Source organism: Molothrus aeneus, chromosome 13, assembly GCF_037042795.1.
Source record: "Molothrus aeneus isolate 106 chromosome 13, BPBGC_Maene_1.0, whole genome shotgun sequence".
Lineage (NCBI taxonomy): Eukaryota > Metazoa > Chordata > Aves > Passeriformes > Icteridae > Molothrus > Molothrus aeneus.
This window is the reverse complement of record NC_089658.1, coordinates 20,328,941-20,348,547: the sequence shown is the minus strand read 5'-3', so window position 1 is coordinate 20,348,547 and position 19,607 is coordinate 20,328,941. Positions and strand designations below refer to the sequence as shown.

Below are 19,607 nucleotides of genomic sequence, written 5' to 3'. Positions count from 1 at the left end.
CTCTGAGCTGCAAGGGTCTCTGGCCCTGTAGCAGGCAGGACACCTGCTGGCGTGGGACCTGGGCACAGGCATGCCAGGGATTCCATGCCTGACCCACTGCAGCAGTTGGGCTTTGGCACCTCTGCAGAACTTCAACCTGACCTCCAACAAGGGAACCCTCTTCCAGCTCCTTACCAGAAAACTGGGACAGTTGCTGCTCTGCCTATGGTGGAACACAGTCAGGAGAGGCTGATGCCCAGTTAGTTCTGTTCCTGCCTGCCTGTCCTCAGAAGGAAACAATGGCACAGGTGGATGCCAGGAAAAAAGAAAGCAGGTTCTGTGCTACAGTCCTCAAGAGAGAGGCCATCATTGTCCCAGACCACACCACAGCTTGTGCAGGCCCTGGTGGAGACCTCAGGGCAGCTGCCAAACCTGCTGCTGATGGGAGGAACATGAACTGTTACCATAAACCAGGAACTACTTCCACACACAGCTAATGAGCACTGTCTCTGGTCTGACTCCAGCTAACCAAGGTCCTGTGACTGCAGTGCATTTCCCAAAGGTGTGCAGTGACAAGCATCAGGCTCTGTAGGGGTCAGCACCTGAGAGCCACAGCCCCACCCCAGAGGGCCCTTCTCCATGCCCCTCTCAGGAATGACCCCTTGCAGCAGGTGCTGTTGGGCCCCTTGTGGCAACCACCCTGCCCTGGCACTGTCCCTGGACAGAAACACACAGGTCCTGGCAGGAGATGTGGCTGGTGCTCAACAGGGACGTGGCTGCCAGAGCAGTGCTGGACACACCATTCCAGTGTCCTCATTCTACCACAAACGCCCCTGAGACCTGGGAAGCCAGGAGCTCTTCCCCAGCATGACCAGTTCTCCCATGCAGGAAAAAGGTTTTTTTTCCTGGCCTGGAGCCTGTGCTTTTACAACAGGTCTGACTCCAGCCACAGCTGCTCTTCCAGGACAAGAGAGCATGAGCAGGGCTTACTGTTCCAAGCACCTGCAAGCTTTGGCACATACACACTGCTGCCAAGTCAGCATCAGAGACAGAGAGACACTGAACCCACAGCATAGATTTACTGTGAACACACATTGTCACAACACAGCATAGAGATCTTTGGGCACAGCTTCACAAAAACAGAGATCCTAGCTACAGACAGACACGCAGACTTGTCCATAAATACAGGAGGAGTGGGAAGCACAGCCCCGGCCGGCACTCAGGATGCGGCAGGGACACCCGTATCAATCTTGCCCTCAGGCTTGTGCTCACAAGGCGTTTACATAAATATCCATTAAATACTTTTCATTTTATATAATAAAGATTTCTCCTTATTGGTTTCTAATAGTCCTGAATTATCAAAATAGCAGTTTCTTCTAATCCCTGTCACCAAGACCTCAGAGCTGTACCCTGCCTGATCCTTGGGGACGAGAAAAAACAATTGTGTGTGTCTTCCCTGCACACCTCTCTCAGGCTGGATCCCCAGGCTCCTGCCTGCCCCAGTCCAGCAGGGAAACATCCAAGGCCATGCCAAAGGGATGTTTCCTTGCAAGTGGCAGTCAAACCTGATACCCTCACTACCCTTCTTTTCCACACTCATTCAGAATGCTTTCTGCTTTTGCTAGTTTTCCTACCATGGACTCTCTGGACCTGATTTTGGTGGCCAGCAGTGGGATTTCAGAGAGGAAGAAGGAAGAAACAGAGAGGAGGTTGGTGGTTGTGATGGATCTGATTAATTTGGGCCCAGAATGCCTTTCTCTGAAGGCTGTGGGCCAAAAGGTCAGGAGGATCTGTCCTCTTTGGACTTACCACCCTAAAAGCCTTGGCTGTACCAGTCCTCTAATGCTGCTGTCCCAGTGAGCACAAAGCCCTTGGGACACCAAGGCAGCACCATGTCCCTGCTCCATGAAGGTGCCATGCCAGTACCAAGACTGCATTGTTGTTCATTTAATGAGGCAAACATTCTTGCTGAATGGCAAAGAGCTGGCTTGTGGAGGAGCAAAGCAGTCTCTTCCACACCACAGAGTCCTGTGGCCCTGGGACGTGGCTTCCTCTCTGCCATGCACCGCCAGCTGCGTGAGGTGCCATGCAGGAAGTCGGGCTGCTTTCAGGCTTAGAAGAGCTTGCAGTGGACTGTCCAGTAAGCCACTAAATTTGCTGATCCTTCTGACACAGCAGCTGCAGTTCCTCCACATTCTTCTCAGGAGTCAGTGGCTGCACCTGGCACTGGTGACCAGAGAAAAGCTGGTCTGACAGAGCACTGTCCCCCAGCAGCTCCTTGCCTGTATGCTCTGGGTCCAACACCTCTCCCAGCAGCTCCTCTTCACAGGGCACCAGGATCTCCTTGGACAGATCCAGGCCAGTCATTCCCCTGGGAGACCCCTGACCTGGCTTCGCTGTCTCCCCAGCCAGCCCCAGGTCAAATCCTTCACCACACTTTAGGTTTCCTATGTTACTTGGCTCTAACATTTCCCCAGATGATTTTTCTTCATCCCGCTCCCCCATGCTCTTCTCTTCTGGGTTAGTGTCCTCCCCTGCCAGCTCCTTCTTGCACAGCTCCAGAATCCTGCCTGGCTCTGGGCCCTTATTCCAGATCAGGGTCTCCAGGGCACTTGGCTCTGCTACTGGCAGCCCAGACACACCCTCCTGCACGTCAAGCTCTCCGCGTGGAGCTTGACTGTCCTCCTGCTCAGTGGACTGGCTAATCAGCTGCTCCTCACTTTTTGGGGGGCTGATGGAAAGTTTCTCAGTGAAGCTGAAACGAGCACAGTTGTCCACAGAAGTTGGGGAGGACGGGCCTGCACTGGAGACGGTACTGGAGGGGCCACTGCTGTCTGCAAAGAGGAAGAAAAATCTTAAAACATGTAGCTGGTATTTTCCCACCTGAACTGTCACAGTCCTACAGTTCTGCAACCAAGAGGTGAGGGCTGTCTATATGCAGTGTGACCTGTCAGGGGCTTGAAGCTGGTCTTGGACATTTCTGACAGTTCAGCTGATGAAAACCCATTCACACAGAGTACAATTCTACCTTTTAATCCAGTGCTATGTTGGCATACAGCCAAGAGTGGACTCTGTTGTTACAGCACAAAATATGAAGTGTGATGTTTTGCTTCAAAATGCAAACCAATTTATTTCATTTCCTTACTATTATGGAACAATCCCAGCTTCAACTTGCTCCTTCTGGTTCCTGATACACACAGTCCCTGAGTGTTGAGTGAGAGGCAACACTAGAGAAAGAAATATTGATTCTCTACTAATGCTTATTCTTGCCTTGTATTGTACAATAAGCAAAGTTTGAGCAATACCTAGATTGTACCTAATCCAATAAAGGAGATGAATGAAACAACTGTTTTCAGCCAGACTGGTTTCCTGGCCTTGCTGACTTCACACACTTCCCTCCCTGCCCGCTGCATTTGCCCTGACCAAGCGTGGAGCACACTCACACCAGGGGGGTTTATCCGAACGCTGGCGCAGCGGCAACGACGATGACGACAGGATTCGCTGGGACATAAAGGGGTCTCCTGGGATCTGGCTTCCAATCATTGAATCAAACAAAGCTTCAAGAAAAAAAATACACAGATCAGTAATATTCCAACAGACATAAAGGAACGGCTCGTAGCCCAGCAGTCACGAGCAGGTGCTCTGGGAAGAGCTAAAGACCAGTGCCAATTCAGAGCCATGCCTGCCCATCAGCTCCTGGGAATCTGAGGCTAAGATTTCCAGAGCTGGAGTTGGTGTCCTCATCACCGTACTTATCAGCTAGAGACAGACCTGACTGATTATTTGTCATGTAAGTGGCCTGGGATGGCTCTGAGCTGGGTCCCGTGGCTCATTCCTGGGCTAGAACACTCTGGGACAGGCTCTAGGGACTGCACACTTATGTGCAGGGCTGTCAGGATCTGTCCCTAGAATGCAAAAGAGCAGGCATGCTCCCTGCCTTGCCAGAGCCAAGCCCACCCAAGCAGTACCTGCGGTGGACTGGACGTGCGACTCGCTGCAGCTCCGGCACACGGCTGTCAGGAACTCGTTCACCTGCCGCAAAGAGAGGGAGTTGTGCAGGGTCTCCAGGGGATAGATGGTGGGAACCATGGAGCAGCCTTCAAAACCTGGAAAGAGACCAAGCAGAAAATGAATAGAGGAAACAGCAGGGAAAATCCATGCAGGAGCAGTCATGGCTGAAGGAGCTGGGCACTCTGGGAATCAAACAACAGGCACACTCAGGCCTCAGGTCATCTCTCCTAAGCCAAGAAAATCACCACGAAGCAATCCCATGCAAATACGGATCTGAAAGCAAGCACCTGGGTACACATGGAGAGGAGAAGAGGAAAAGTATCTGGCAGCTGCCATTTATGCTGCTGAGCCTGGGACACTTAAAATACACAGCCATGATGGAGAACTTGGCACAGAGCTTGGCACAGTGCCCCCTCTTACAGAAGCCAAACAGAATCAAAGTGGTGCCAACAGAATTTCCATTAAAGAGGTCCCACCGCTGGTGACCCCCTGGCTGGCACAGCCCCCTCTCCCCACAGCAGGGAGCACACACTGCAGCAGCCACAAGGAGCCACAGAAACTCCCTGTCACAGCAGCCCCCCATGCACTCCTGACAGGCTGTGTCCAAAGGAAGGGCTGGGTAATGAATTATTTGTCCCCTTAACTAGAATTCACTGCCAGCAAACCCAGAATGAGCATAAATAGGCATCTCAGCGTGTAATAGACACTTTCTCAGAGCAAGCTGCATTACAACCATTCAGAATAAATCCTTTGCTGCTCAAGCCAGCAGAGTATCATAGCAAAGCATCTTCCTCTTCATCCCAGCTTCCTGTAAATGCCTTGTGGAACCAAGCCAACCTGAACTGTCAGAGGAGCAAGGAAGAAACAGATAAGTCCGTGGGTATATGGAATGAGGCTGCCCTCTCCTCTGCACCTCTCAAGTTTAATAGTCTCTCAACTCCTCAGGGCTGGGCTTCCCATTCTGTGGCCCCCCCAGTCTCCTCCAAGGACCTCAAAAAGACTCTGGAAAGAAACTGTGTTTGCTTCTACAGAGAAGGAAAAATACTTTGAAATGGAAAAATTAAGAGAGTTCTTGATGCAATCTGCAGCAGGATGTCTGCCCACCACACCAATAGGACAAAACTGACCCCTGCAGCTTGGCAGTACCTCAGGAGAAGCCCTGGAGCACCTGTTTGTGTACTGCAGACAGTTGTTCCAGTCACCTCCAGGACAGGCTCTGCTCCAATATCCTCACCTAACCCAGTTCTGCAAGAGGCAAGGAGCATGAGCCATGAAGGTGCTCACTGCAATAAATAACAGTTGGTGGAGATAAAGAATCCTCCAGAGAGTTCACAAGGTTACCTACGCCACAAAGGACCTACAAACATAATTCAAGACAAAAAGGATAACAAATCCTCGGCTAGGATGAAGAAACATAAGACAGAAAAAAGACCACATTCTTGTGTCTGTTGCTGAGAAGTCCTGAGAGTGGAAATGCTGAGCAAGGAAGAATGTACGTCCTCTATTTTATCAGAGGCCTCCTGGGAGACAGAGCTAAACGAAAAAGGTGAGGGCAAATCTTAAAATGGTCACGGGAGATGGTTGTGGAGCAGCCCAGTTTGAGGCTAATGTCATTTCACAACAGAATCTGGTTTGAGAGGGGCCAAAGTTGGCTCAGGTATTGGGGTCTCCAAAAAAAAAAGGAAGTTTAAATATAAGATAGGGCAAAGCAATGTTACAAGATACACTAGGGGCACCAATGGGGATCTGAGTGCTTGGGCTCCCCTCTAGTAAGATGAGGAAATCAAAGGTCCAGCAATAAAAGAAACATTAGACACTGACACACAGCTGATGTGAAATCATATACTTGTATCCCCAAAGTGCCAGGTGCCTGCTCATGCAACTCTGCACAGCGCTGTGGCACTGCACCAGAGTAAAATGGCCAAAGTTTCCTCTTTCAAGGTGGAGGAGTACCGTGTTCAAGGAATCCTTTTCATTTGTGTACGGGACCCCACCTCCCTGCACACCTCCCTGGACCTGCTGAGCTGCTGGGGAAGAGGCAAACAGTGGCTCATGCCTCCACAGCACAGCTAAGGCAGCAGCTACCACCACGGATCACAATCCCTATGTGTCTCCAGTGAAGGCTCCAACCACTGCTGCACCACACACAGTTAGCAAAGACTCAACATCTTTGGAAAAGGGCAAGAAAAATAAAATGTGACAGCAAGCCACAGGAACCATCCTTGACTGCCAGTTACTCTGTGCTGACTGTGCAGCTGCTGCTGCTGCTCCCCCAAACTCTTTCCTGGGGCCTGAAGGGCAGGAGTCTGTGATGCAGGCAATGGCACGAGAAACTGGACAGAATTCCACCCATTTTGTACCAACATCCAACAGCAGCGCACAGAGGAAGTTCTGTGTGCCAGTGTTCTGCATGCCAGTTCTTCTGGACTGACGAAGCACTTGTCCAGTCTCAGCACAAACAAAAGCATTCACCAGGCTCCTCTCTGACATGCATCATCAATCCACCCCTATTTTCCTGGACGAACTCCAACATGCCACATGTATATTGTACATGAAGGATCACAAGTCTAGACAGCACATGTGACTGTCTAGTCACATGCTCCAAATATCAGTGACCCACAGCTCAGAATTGCTATGGACATTATCTGTCTCTTCCATATTCTCGTTTACCCTTGAACTCAGTAAAGCTCCCAACATCCCCAGGTACCATGGTACGGAGCTTGAAAAAAACCCACTTCTGTCCAAAGTATCCCAACTCACTCCATTAGAAACCTTCTTGCTCCTGGATCTACACGAAACTGTGGATCCCCACCCCCTCCCTCAGGCCACTCAGACCACTATTACCAACAGCCTTCCCAGATTTCTAATTTTGCAAATTTCTACCTTTTCCACCTTGTCTCAAGTGATGATGGTCAGATCAGAGCCCACTGTTTCATATATAATAGTTTTGGGCTGTTTCCCTTTGTAATTTAAATTCATTTACACTGGACATCACTGCTACTTTCCTGCTCATCATCACAGGACTGCTCTCTGTCCACAGCTGACCTTTGGCTTCAGTACCAGAGGGATTCATTACCAATATGAACTTACTTCACACGTTTCTTTTCCCCAGCTATGACCACACAGGTTCCCAAACATTCCTTCAGGGCTCCACTGTTGATCTTTCCAACTATGGATGCCAACTACATACTTTTGACTCACTGATTCTATCTTCTAATTCATGTTTCCTTAGTGTGGATAGAATTACAGTGGAAAGCCAAGAGAGGACAGAAGAATGCAGTTTTCACAAGGAAGAAACCTGGGCTGTCAACCATGTCTGCTCTGAGAAGAGCCTCAGCAGGAATCCCAAGCATATCAATGAACTGTGGGCTTGCTGATGGACAGGGAAAACAGCATGAACTTGATGGTGGATATTTGATTTCCAGCTGGGAGGGCTGCTGCACTGGTAAGGAGTTAGGAGCACTTAACGCCTGTGTTGGGGCAGGATGCACCTCCCAGCAGCCTGCTGTGTCCAAAGCACTGAGCTCATTTTCTCTCCCCACCTGAGCTCACAAACAGGGCCAAGACTTGCAGCAGGGAAAGCTCAGCCCTTGCTCTGGAGCAGTCTGCTGTGATCCAGCATCTCTTCCCTTGAAGCAGTTCTTGGTCCTCTTTAGCATTTGTTGCCAGGAGACCAAGGAATTGTCCTAATTACATGTGAAAAGCAACTAACTGTCTCCAAATCTGCCTGCCTGACAGAAAAGGCCCTATTAAGGAAAAACAGACTTAAGAAAAATTCTCATCTTCCAGGCTCTGAAAATGCTTGGTCCTACTGCTTCACTACATGGAAGGCTGCACTGTCTGTGCCCTTTCCACCTGTGGGTCTGAATGGAAAAGGGGGTCCATGCATCACACCACACAGCTCAGCAAGCCACATGCTCCGAGCAGCTCCTATGGTGCAAGTAAACCTCAGCAGCCAGCCCCAGCTCGCTGCCTCCTTCAGGGAGCAGCAATCTTTCTGCCTGTGTGAGAAGCACCAAGGCCTCCATGCATCAGACTTCCTGTCTGTGACAGAGGCTGAAAAACACCAGAGAAACAGCAGCAAGCTTTGATTGATAACATCTGGATTCAATGCTGAAATTGCCTACCTCTTCCCACCAGAGGCAGGACACACTGAGAAGCCCTATCAGGCAGGAAAGATGCCATGCAGTGCAGCCACACAGAAGCTCAGCTCTACCCTGTCTTAACTCAGTCTCTCTAGATACAACACACCCACAAGCACTCACTTCCCCAAAATTTCCACAGCAAGTTCACTCAGCTTGTGACCAGCTGCAGCATCTCCTTAATCTCTTCCTCTACTCTCACTACTCACTTTGGTTCCTCCATTACTAAGGGGACACTCTGTGGCAGCTCACCAAGACCTGCACAGAGCATCCTGCCAGCAGGGCATCCCATGGATAGCAGCCCATCAGCTCCCTGAAGGGAGCTTAAGGCTTACCCTGGCTAAAGGAAGGAGGCAACAAACAATTGCCAAAGATGGAAAGAGCAGTTACAGCCACATGGGGAGTGGAGGCTCCGTGTGGAAAGGCTCCTGCCGAAGGCTCCAAAACTGCTGGTACAACAGCCCACACAGCTTGCTGCAGCAGCAGCCTAGAGACCTTTGGGATTTGGTGAGGGAAACACTTTCCTTTATCAGAAGCAAAGCATACTTTGCACTCTCAAGCAGACAGTGGTCCCTGCTCAGCTACAAGAGCATGGGACAGAGGCAGCTGCAGCGTGCAGTACCGTAAAGACACTCCAAGTCATCCTGCCCTGAGATCAGCCAGCTCCTGAAGAGGCGCAGGTGGTAGGAGCACTGCTGCAGGTGATGGGCTAGGGTGGCATCCAAGGAGATGGTCCGGCTCGTGGCACAGTCAGAGGAAAAACGGCGTAGCAACTGGGCAACGTGCTGGTGCTCCAACACATCTGGAGGAAAGGGGCCATAGAGAGTGAGAGGAGAGGGGCAGGTACAGCTGGGGGACAGAGAAACTGCGGAGATGTGGGGATGGAGCTGCCAGCACCAGGGCCGCTGGGTGAGAAGGACACACGCCACACATTAAGCCAAATCCCTCCCACAGCAAGCAGGTCAGGAATGCCCTTGAGAGTTACGTTCCCCCAGTGGCACAGGGCAGACCAGACTCCCACCCAGCCCAGGCTTCGCCCAGCTGCAGCACAGGGCACTGTCTGAGCAGCGAAGGCTCATCTTTATAAAGGAAAGTCTGACAAGTGAATAAATTCCAGGACACATTCCAAGTCCAATGCAGCTCAGGTCTGGCTAGATAAAAGGATCAGGCTCAGGGCCAGACTTGCCCTTCCACAGCTCAGATGAGAAATCCGGCAGTGCCAAGACTGCCAACAGTGTTTGAGTCCTGCATCCCAGCGCAGCCAGGCACATCAGCATGGGGAGAGAGGAAATGGCCCAGCATCAAATGAGCAGAGGCTGTGCAAGGGACCTCGGGAACAGCAGGGTCTGACTGAGAGCAAAGTGCTGAGAGTGCAGAAGAACAGAGGGAGCACAGAAGCACTGACTTTCCCTGTCTTTGAGAACAGCCCTGTGCAATCTTCTGTGATAGCCTTGCATGGCAGGCAAGATACCAGCATGCAGGCATGCCTTCTCTCTATACACAGCCTCAGTCACTCAAGACTTGTGTGACCAGGGCATAAACCATCTGGCCTGATGCTATGCTTGACCACTACCTTGGTTCACCCATTCCATTTCACCACACAGAGGCAGCTCTCCAGAAACAAAATCCAGACTCAGAGCTAGCAACACTTATTGCATTCAGTTTTCTAAGTGCTTCATGGGGTAAACATCCCTCCTGCTCAAAGTAGTGCCAATCCTAGAGCAAATATCCCTGACTTTGAGCTTTCACCTGCTGGACCCCTGTCTTTGTTTTCTTGATTAAGAAGCTCTTTGCCATCAGAAATACTAATTGGGGTTTTGGAAGAAACATGATGCCTGGTTTAACCTGATCGTATTTGGAGCAGAGGCAACTGCTTTACAGCGTGTCTTACAAAAGGCTGGAACTTGGTACAACCTTTGCAGGAAAGAAAGAACAACACACCCTGCTGACATACACCATGTGAGCTCCAATGCTGTCCAGACATACAGACAAACCAAGCAATTGGCCACTCTGGGAAAACCAAAGCCAAGCAAACACAGAGAATAGGCTCCCTCTAGTTATTTGAAACAGTAAAGCCACAGTGACTTGTCCTTTCCCATTTCATCCTTCCCAAAACTTTCATTTTCAGAACAGTCTTCTGAATTTCATTCATCTTCCAGATTACACCAAGCAGGATGTCTTCATATTCACAAGCTGCCTTGATCACATCAGGCAGAAATACTTGGTAGTGTTCAGTGATCTCCTTTGGTTCCAACTTGTCTCAGCAGCAGGAGCCATGCAAGAGGAGGGATGCTGTGAAACCTCTTTAAAAGTATCCGTGCAAGAGCTGGAGAGTAAACACTGGTTCCAGGCACCTGCTACAACAGAGCTAGTGGCCTATAACCTCACAGACTCACACTTTGGTTGTCAGGCAAGTAGCAACATGGAGCAGAGATAGTGAATTAGCAGAAGCTCTGTCCGACCTCTGTCACCAAACCTTTCCAGAGATACAGGCAGGATGGGATGAAGCAGGTGATGCCACCCTGGGTAGCATGATGCCCATCCCCTCTCCCGCAAGCCAGCACCATCCACCAACAGCAGACGAGTAAGAGCTCTGGAGAGACACATTCCACAGGCCAACGTCTCAGAAAAGGTGAGCCTACCTGTGCCAACATCACCATGCTTGGAGGAACCACGAGACCAGCCTAACAGAGAGGTTTCAGAACAGGAGGTCATAAGGCTACCAGCACTCCTGACATGATACACCAGGTGCACTTCCTTCTTTCCCACCATACACTAGGCCCTTCCAGGTGACACACAGCTGTCCTAGTGTTATTCTTGTTTTCATTCTGCAAATCTGCAGTGTAGAAACTGAGGACTTAAGCTGCTGATGCTTCATGATGTGGAATAAGCATCAGCCCCCAGTCCAGTGGTACTTTCCCCCTGATCCCCACTCTCCCAACAAGGAGCACGACAAAAGGCCTCAAAGTCACCACAGAGTTAAAGGCTGCTTTAGCAGCACACTCACAGAGCCATGGCTTCTGCCTCTTCCCCTGGGACAAGAATACCTCAGGGGAGAACAGAGGCACCACTGAGCAGTAACAGGGTATGAGTGAGCACATAAGTCACAAGGAGACAGTGGAGGAAGGTGAAGCATGTTTGGACACCAGATACACAAACACAAAAAAAACCACAAGAAGGCTGAGAGGAGAACGTGTGCAGAGAAAAGTGAACGTGAGCATGGGGTTAGAAGTGTGAGGGAACATCAAATCCAGAAAGCAAACATACCATTAGTCGGATGCTTTGCAAACGACACAGAAAATCGTTTTACGGCTGGCATAGACAAGAGCTCTGAGGAAATAAAAACAGATCATCTCAGTTAACAGCCTGCTTCAAAGGATCCCCCGACCTTCATACACTTGATTACGCTTTCACGTTCACCTTCCTGACCCCCACAACAGCTGCTCCCACTGGCACTGCTGTGGCATTCAACACTCTGCCTGTGGGTCTGACTGAAGCGTTCTGCATCTGCCCAGCCCTGGCACCACCCTGCCAGGGTCTCCCCAACATGCACACTCAGCCACACTCTCAGTCACCCTCAGTCAGCAACTCACATCTTCCCGCCACACCAGGCTCAGTCCAGTGCAGAATGCAGCCAGGCCATGCTCACAGCCACCAGAGCACTCGTCCCAGCGAGCAGCAGCACCACTGGAGGACTGTTCTCAGGATTCACCTCTGCCCAAGGAAAACAAACACTGTTCTGCAGAGGGACTAAGGAGTTCCAGCTCAAAACAACCTCTTAATGCAAGCTATACAGAGCTATTTCTGAATTTAAAGGTAAATCACCTGAGTAGGGAAGAAGGAAAAGACCCATGAAGACATGCCTCTACAGTTCTCTACTCAAAACATTTCAGTACGGGGGAAGCTTTGGGATACACCTGTCAGAGTGGTCCTCAGGCTTCTCCTGGCCATGCCCCAGGCCAGGCCAAGCTCTCCCATACAAATCACGTATCAGAAAGACTGTGCAAGGACAGACACTGTGCATCTAATGGGGTGCAAACAGATAGGCTTTAAAGGACATGGATTAGGCTCCACATGCACACACACACACACACACACACACACACACACACATACACACAAAAAAAAAAAAAAAGGCTGGAAACTTTGCTTTTTTCCCCACACTGGAAATTCCTCAGCTATAATGAAAAAGAATGGCCTGGATCAGACCCTCTATATGTGGGATTTGATGTGAGACCTCAGCCAATCATACCTTTTACAGCTATTGGGGATCTTTCAGGAAATAGTAGAAAACCCTTTTATTTCTCTTTCATGTTTCATGCATCCATTCTCCCTAGCACACAGGGTGTGTATGCCTATCCCCTTCATCAGTGCACCAAAGCATGCTCCATACTCCCAATGTGCTCCTACATGCAGTGGCTTGGCCAAATAATGTATCTAAAACCAACTCTCACTGGAACTTCCTCCTCTAGTGTACCAGCCCTAAAAATTGTTTTTCTTTCTTTAAACTCAACAAACAGCATGACAATCTTCCCTACACATGCAATCCCTTGGAAGTGCCTAAGCCCTGCAGCTGCAGTCAGCTGGTGACCATCTCCAGCTGACCCACACCTCCCCTTGCCCTGAGGACACAACAACTGAAATGGCACTGACCCAGTTTACTGGATCCCTGGCTTCAGGCAAGCCAACTTGTAATTACAACCATCCAGGGACCTTCCCTCAGCTTGAGGTTCAGAAAACTTTCTGGTGAAGTGTTCCTTAGCCCTCCTCCAGCTCCAAGCATAAAAGACTTCAGAAATAAAGGTCCTTGAAACTTCCCTGGAAAAAGGCAAGTTAACATTGGTGAAGTGCTATATGCCACACACTACACCTTGAAGCATCACAGCCACGAAAAACTACCAAAGAGTTCATGCCAAAATGTGCTGCTTTTCAATGTCATTAGTCTAAAGAGTGTGGAATAGGTCTTAAAACAAATGTTCTCCAAGAGTCTGCTGTAGCTGCAGTGCCACTGACTGCAACCACGTGTAGTGATGTTTGGATTCAATTCCATTGTTCAGCACTGCAGTAGTGCCCATTTAAGCAAAAACATGCAGATCAAGGGCTCATTTCACATTCCAAACTACTTTCCCCAGAAGCTAAATGTTTTTCTGCTTTGTCCTTGTTTTCCCAAGCCCCTGACACCTTCCATCCAAATGCCCTTACTGCAGCAAGGCACTGACAGCACAGGGTCTCAGGGCACGCCAAGGAACATGAAAACAGAAGTATAACATCAAGATTTATAATTCTGAGCTGTGTTAGACACATGCTAGTCTACTAAGTCTGCATTTTAGGTACTTGAGGGTACAACTGCATCTCAGCACACAGAGATGCAGTTGGGATTTGGTGAGGGAAATCACTTGTCACTGAATTTAGACTTAGCAGGAGTCCATGGCCTCAAATGCCTGCAGCCTGCTGCAGGCATGTCCTGCTACACAGCCTACAGAGGTAGGGAGCCCAGCACCAGGACTGAGCAGGTCTGTTCCATGCCCAGCTGGGCACAGAGCAGTCTCTGATGCTTTTCCCTGAGAATCAGTGCTGCCTTGGGCTCCCACTCCTTGCAGAGTCAGGAAAGAACAGCTGCCAGGGCCTTTGCTGGCCTTTTCAGAGGCTCCACTGTGACTCATATCCTGGTTTTGTGCCAAACACCATCAGCTTATTCTGCAACCTGTGAGTAGCCAGTACTTGCTGCCTGGGGCAGCTCAGACTGGTACACTGGGGTTGAGAACTCCCATCTCACCCTCCCCACCACCATCATTCACAGCCCAGTGTGTGGCTGGGAGTGCCCTGAGGAGGTGAGAACCAGCTCAGCTTTCTCTTATACAAGAAAAGCAGCACAGGCAGCTAGTGTACATAGGGGCACCTACAGAGTTCCAACAGGGCTGACAATTGGACAACATCTCTCCATCCTGATTTGCTAGGCCATTTTCCTTGCCTCAAAACTGGGCAAAAATCCAGATGAACCAGCCTCCTGTCTTTCCCAAACTACTCCCTTAATCCTCTTCCCACTTTGAAATCCAGCAATGTTAATGTTCCTTACAATCCCAATAAGAAAGGCACTCAGAATCTGCATTGAGTAAAATATCAAAAAGATAAGACATCCAATACAGACAACCTTACATCCATCCATTCAAACGCTGGGAAACCTTAGGTGGATTTCCAACCTTGTCAGAGTATACTGTGCAAACCCTGCCCACAGAGCTCCTCAAATCAGTGCCCCAACAAATGGTATGTGAATCAGTACAGAATCAGAAGAGTTTGAGTGAGTGTCTTTCCTACCAGGACCACAGTGGACACTTGCACTTGTGCATTACACCCTCCAGCTGTTCCAGGACAGCTCAGTCTGTCCCCTGTGCCCCAACTTCCTTGCAAATAACAACCCTCTGCTGCTCCCTGCGCATTGCACCAAGTGTTGGGGGCAGGTCAGGGTGCAGCTGCAGCACCTGCAGCCATGGGCATGGAGTGTTTGTAACCTTGGCCCCAATGCCTTCACCAGACTGTCTTGCTGACCTTCCTGGCAGTTTTTGCAGAGCTGCACAGAAATAAGACTTTCCAGTACTTCATCTGCAGTACTTCATCCACGGCAACTCACTTACGTCAGGCATATTGCCCTTGCCTCCTGAGAGCTACCTCAGACTGCCACGTGCTCAGCCTCTCCCTAGTGCCCATCTTAACCATGCCCAAGCATATCATTCTGTCTTTGGGATGGCTCTGCCTTCCATGGGGCAAGGATTACTGCCCCAAAAAGAGCTTCATTTTAGCATCAGCAAGATGATCAAGGTAAGCAAGATGATGTGATCTGCTGGATTTCCATTCCAGGACAAACTGATTTAATATTTGGACCAATAAATTCCCCTTCACAACAGCCAAGTACTATTAAAACATCAGACCAAAATCAGACTCCAGCAACACCACACATCAGCCTAAAACTCCTCTCACAACGTTAGGTCCCTTCTGTCCTAGCAAGAATCATGACTTCTTGCGGCATGGTAAAATTTACCATTGTAGATGTGATGAATACATACATTCAACTGTCACTGTTTTCAGCAGTCCAAGTCTGTGCCACAGGCACATCTTGAGACACCAGTGTCCACAAAGTACCACCCTGCTGCCAGGGAACACACATACCGTCTTTGTATGTCAGGCTGCTGGCAAACTTTTTGCCATGGCTGCGTGCGTAGTCCTGGAGGTTGGGGGCACTGGAGGAGCCTCCCAGCACAGTGGTGCTAAACAGCCCGGTGCACTGTGACCCTGGAAAGGCAGGGAAGGTGTTAGTAACACATACCCACTGCATGCAGCTACAGAAAAGCAGGGTTAGTCAAAGGATGAAGGATGAACTGGCCACTTCACAAGCAATTCAGGAAAAAAACATGATGTCTGGAAGCACAGGGAGGCCGTGTTCTCCATTCTAAATTCCACAGTGCCAAATGCAGAGCAGGTAGCCCAAACCTCAGCACCATGGAAGTTCCTAACTTCATCCAGGGGTTTACTTCCATTTGCCTTTCTTGCCCTGACCTAGGGGAAACACCTTCACTCCTTTCAGTCAGCAAAGCTACACACTGATGCCAGAACACTCAGGATGCCAAACCACTGATGCTCATGTCACAGAGGTTCATTGCTCTTTGCCCTTTCTCTTTGGAAAGCTCCTTTTTGTGTAGGACACTGAGAAGAGGAAAGAAGTGTCTGATCTGTGGATCAGCCAGCGTGGATTCATCTCCAGTCAAACAAGCAGAGAAAGTACTGTGACCAGAGGGCTTGCTCTCACAAGCTCATCCTTCACAGACAGACTTTACTCCTCATGTCTCACTGCTCCAGCATAGGAGAAATGGGCCCACAACGAGCCTTGCAAAGCACCAGACGTGCACACAGCATGGAACTTTACCTACCCAGAGTCAAGGAACATGGCATGCAAGGTGGAGGGCAACTTCATTCCTGGGGCTTTGGCTTTGCTTCTCCAAGGCACAGTGCTCTGAAGACTGACTTGACTTCCTGTGTTATTTAGTGAACACCAGGCATTTGAAAGAAGATTCTTTCAACTGACTGAGGAAAGCAACTGTGAGTCGAGACAAAACCTTATTATGGGCCAGACACAGCCACTGATTGGCTGTAAATTCTCTGCAAACAGTCTTGCTGCTGCATTCTGTATTGAGTGCTCAAACCAACATTACTCCTACATACAAAGGGCTTCCAGAAACAAGCAGATTGATCTGGTCTGCCACAGCAAAAACCTGCAACACAGAACAGTGCAACTGTTACTGCTCTGAAAGACAACCTGCCTACACTGGAAGCAGCTCTTGATTCTAAAATATGGCAGCATAGCATGATTTAGGTTGGAAGGAGACTGAAGCTTCTTTCCCAACACCCCAGGAGGACCAACTCAGATCAGCTTGCTAGGGTTTGCCCAATCAAGTTGTCAATACCTCCAAGAAAGTAAATTCCACAACCTCTCTGGGCCCCTGCTCTAACATCTGGCACATTCACGGTGGGTAAAAATCTGTTCCTCCTAGCTAATTGGAACTTCTTGTGCTGCAACTTGTGTTCATTGGATCTCCATCAACAACAACAGGACTTTGGGGACAGTCTGTCTCTGTTCTCTCTGCAATCTCCCATTTAGGTGGTGAAAGAGCATTAAGGTCTCCATTCCCCACAAGTTCCAATCTGAACAAGCATAGCTCTCAGTTTTTCCTCCAACGCCATGTGCTCCAGGCTTCCCGCCCATTTCCACTGCCTCCCAGTGGGCTCACAATCCTGACATACCCCAGGGAGCCCAGGGCAGGACAGCAGAGCTTCAGGCACTCACGAGAGGTGAACAGAAGGAGCCAAACCCCTCAGCTGGACAGCTGTACTCCAGCTGATGCAGCCTAGCATGCCATCACCCTTCCCTGGTGTGAGGACACACAGCTGCTTCACAGCCACTCATTGCTCTTGGGGACCCCGGCTCTGTTACTGCAAAGATCCTTAAGCCAGAGCTTCTTTGGAGAAAACACAGAGATCCTGAGTATTAAAATGTTCTTGTATAAGCTCAGGCTGAGCTGAGGACATCTGTTCCTGGGGTGACCAAAAGGGTCCTTGTAGCATTGAGCTGCAGCTGCTCCCCCACTGTGACACTGCTGGTGGCTTTCCACAGCACAGACCAGCACATACATGCCCTTGGACAGAAAGGGACTCTTGCCTGCAGAGTCACTGATACACAAACCTTAGAAAATTTTCTCCTAATGCCTTAAATTGATGCAAAGTGCTGACTCAGCATGAACTGGAATCTGTTGGAATGAAAATGAAATTTTGTCATACATCAGAAAGGATGATGCTCCCAATAGCTCTTCCATGGTTTAAAAACAAACAACAACGAAAACCACCCAACAGATGCATTTACTGGCAGATAAAAATTGAACTTTTTAGGACTGTATGTCTTGAGCATCCTTGTGCTGGTAATCATTAAGCTAAGGATACCCCAGTGTTTCTGCTCTCCTGCTGCAGACAGAGGCATTAAGCCAGAAGAGAATTCACAAAGATGACTTTATGGACAACAGCAATTGTCTACAGGGAACTCCACAAGACCACTGTACCCAAGTAACCACACACACACACACACACATATCCTAAAAACACAATGTCCATTTGGATTTAAATGTAGCAACACTTGCTAGAAATTACTGTATATGCTGGATATTTACTGTGCATTGAATTTTCACGTGTTCATTCAGTATGTCAGATGTTTAAAAATAGTCATTCTTGGTTTCCCTCTGGGAATCTCAGCACAAGGCTTTGTGCCACTGGCAGTGCACCACCTCTACTGCTCAAATAGCCAGCAGTGATTTTACTTCATTTTGAAGGGTTCTTGTAAGCAAAGAAAGGTATTGAAACATCCCTAGGCTTTTCAAGCTAGAAGCACATTCACTATGGCAAACAATCCACAGCAGTGCACTTGATGCTGCCCAGAAAAACCTGTCACACTCAAAGCACAGACCAAGCAAGGTGCAGCCACCTATTTTCAAAGGAGGAATTACATTTTTTTAAATTACAGTAGAGGCACCATTCTGGAAGGTATAGCAGCAGGGCAGAGCTATTGCAAGAGCTCTCTCGTGCTCCCTGCTCCTGCATGCCTACACATGGAAGCTTACACCAGGACAGATATTCCATTTTCCAGAGATAATGACAGCCAGGCACTGACTGACAAGGTCAGGCAACAGGAGGTATGCTCAGCTTCAGAAAACTCAGAAACAGCAGGTAGTGCCTGAATGAACCCCCCTCATAACCCCCCAAAGCTGCTGAGAAAAGTATTAAAGACAAAGCTCAAGCTTCTACAGCTCTGTATTATCTCTTAGAGAGAGAACACATTTCAAATCATAAAGGGGCAAGAAATTAGACTTCTAAAAAACAAGCAGGAAAGGCATCAGGAAGATTCCTTGAAGATCTTGACTTGTACAGGTAAAGGGGCACGGCTCTTCCTAGCAGGCCTCAGGTGAAAAAAAAAACTCACAGAAACACAGATATCCTAATCACCAACTGTTGTGCAAGCTGGTGTGGTACAACAGGTCTTTCCTGCTCAATCCTTCTGTACCTGCAAGACTCTACAGAGGAGAACCATGGCTGGGCTAGAGGTCTATGTCACAGATCAGATCTATCAAGGTTTTGTCCCTGCAGAGCTTCACAGGTGGAAGAGTAACCAGCACAAGCTTCCCAGCAAGGCACATGAAGCAAGATTCTGAAATCAAACCTGCCAGGATCATATTTCAGATTTCGTTGTGAAGGAAAAGTAGTACTGTACAAAGGTGTGGAAAAGCAGTGGTCTCCTCTATTGCCAAAACAGACATTCCTCAAAAACCTGGAAAAGGCTGTAGTCCAAGGGCTGTAATATCTGCTTTCCAGAGCCCAGGCCTTCTGGTAGTCGCACATTCAAACAGTAAAACCAGTTTGCAGTACCACTTGATGTACCCAGTAATTCTCCAGGCAGATGCACCTCCTTGACTATGTGCCATTTCAGAAATTCCCATAGTCATCCGTATGGACTCACAAAACAGCCACAGGTTTCTTCGAGCCTAAGCATGACAGTTTGTCACAGCTCACTGAATCTCACAGTGGCACTGGGAAAGGCAGAGATAAGTGAAATAACACATTCAAAAATTACCATGGCCAAGGATACTGTCCCTTTATGAAAATAATATACATCAGCCATTCCTATTTAGATTTTTCCAGCTGGCTGGACACATTAGCTGGCAGACTCCGGGGATACCTTCTAGCCACTCAGAAGAAAATTCTCTTTCCTTGGTAAGAATTAGATTCCAAAGAAGCTGCTCATTCAAAAGTGGCAAAGAAATGAGCAGGCCTTTCAGCAGTCTCTTAGCTGCGGGTTGTCCATATAATAGATTGCTGAGTCAGAACTGCTGCAAGTCTGCAGCCATGCTACAATGCTAAGAAAGTTTAAAGAAAAAGAAAGTG

General features: G+C 48.9%; 1 protein-coding gene across 6 annotated transcripts in view; it reads right to left on the bottom strand.

Moving 5' to 3' along the window:
• Positions 1 to 1,039: 1,039 nt before the first annotated feature.
• The window catches only part of PPIP5K1 (diphosphoinositol pentakisphosphate kinase 1), a 42,419-nt gene continuing 23,851 nt past the window's right edge, over positions 1,040 to 19,607 (bottom strand). For 3 of the 6 annotated variants that reach the window (XM_066558874.1, XM_066558877.1, XM_066558875.1), the window contains 6 exons: positions 15,297 to 15,419; positions 11,400 to 11,462; positions 8,755 to 8,934; positions 3,948 to 4,085; positions 3,423 to 3,536; positions 1,040 to 2,813 (listed from right to left, as the gene is read on the bottom strand). In XM_066558874.1, coding sequence (XP_066414971.1) covers positions 2,128 to 2,813; positions 3,423 to 3,536; positions 3,948 to 4,085; positions 8,755 to 8,934; positions 11,400 to 11,462; positions 15,297 to 15,419 — 1,304 coding nt within the window. In that variant the 3' untranslated portion in view covers positions 1,040 to 2,127. The remainder of the gene's footprint in view (positions 2,814 to 3,422; positions 3,537 to 3,947; positions 4,086 to 8,754; positions 8,935 to 11,399; positions 11,463 to 15,296; positions 15,420 to 19,607) is intronic. The other 3 variants (XM_066558878.1, XM_066558879.1, XM_066558880.1) reach the window with 3 other exon arrangements.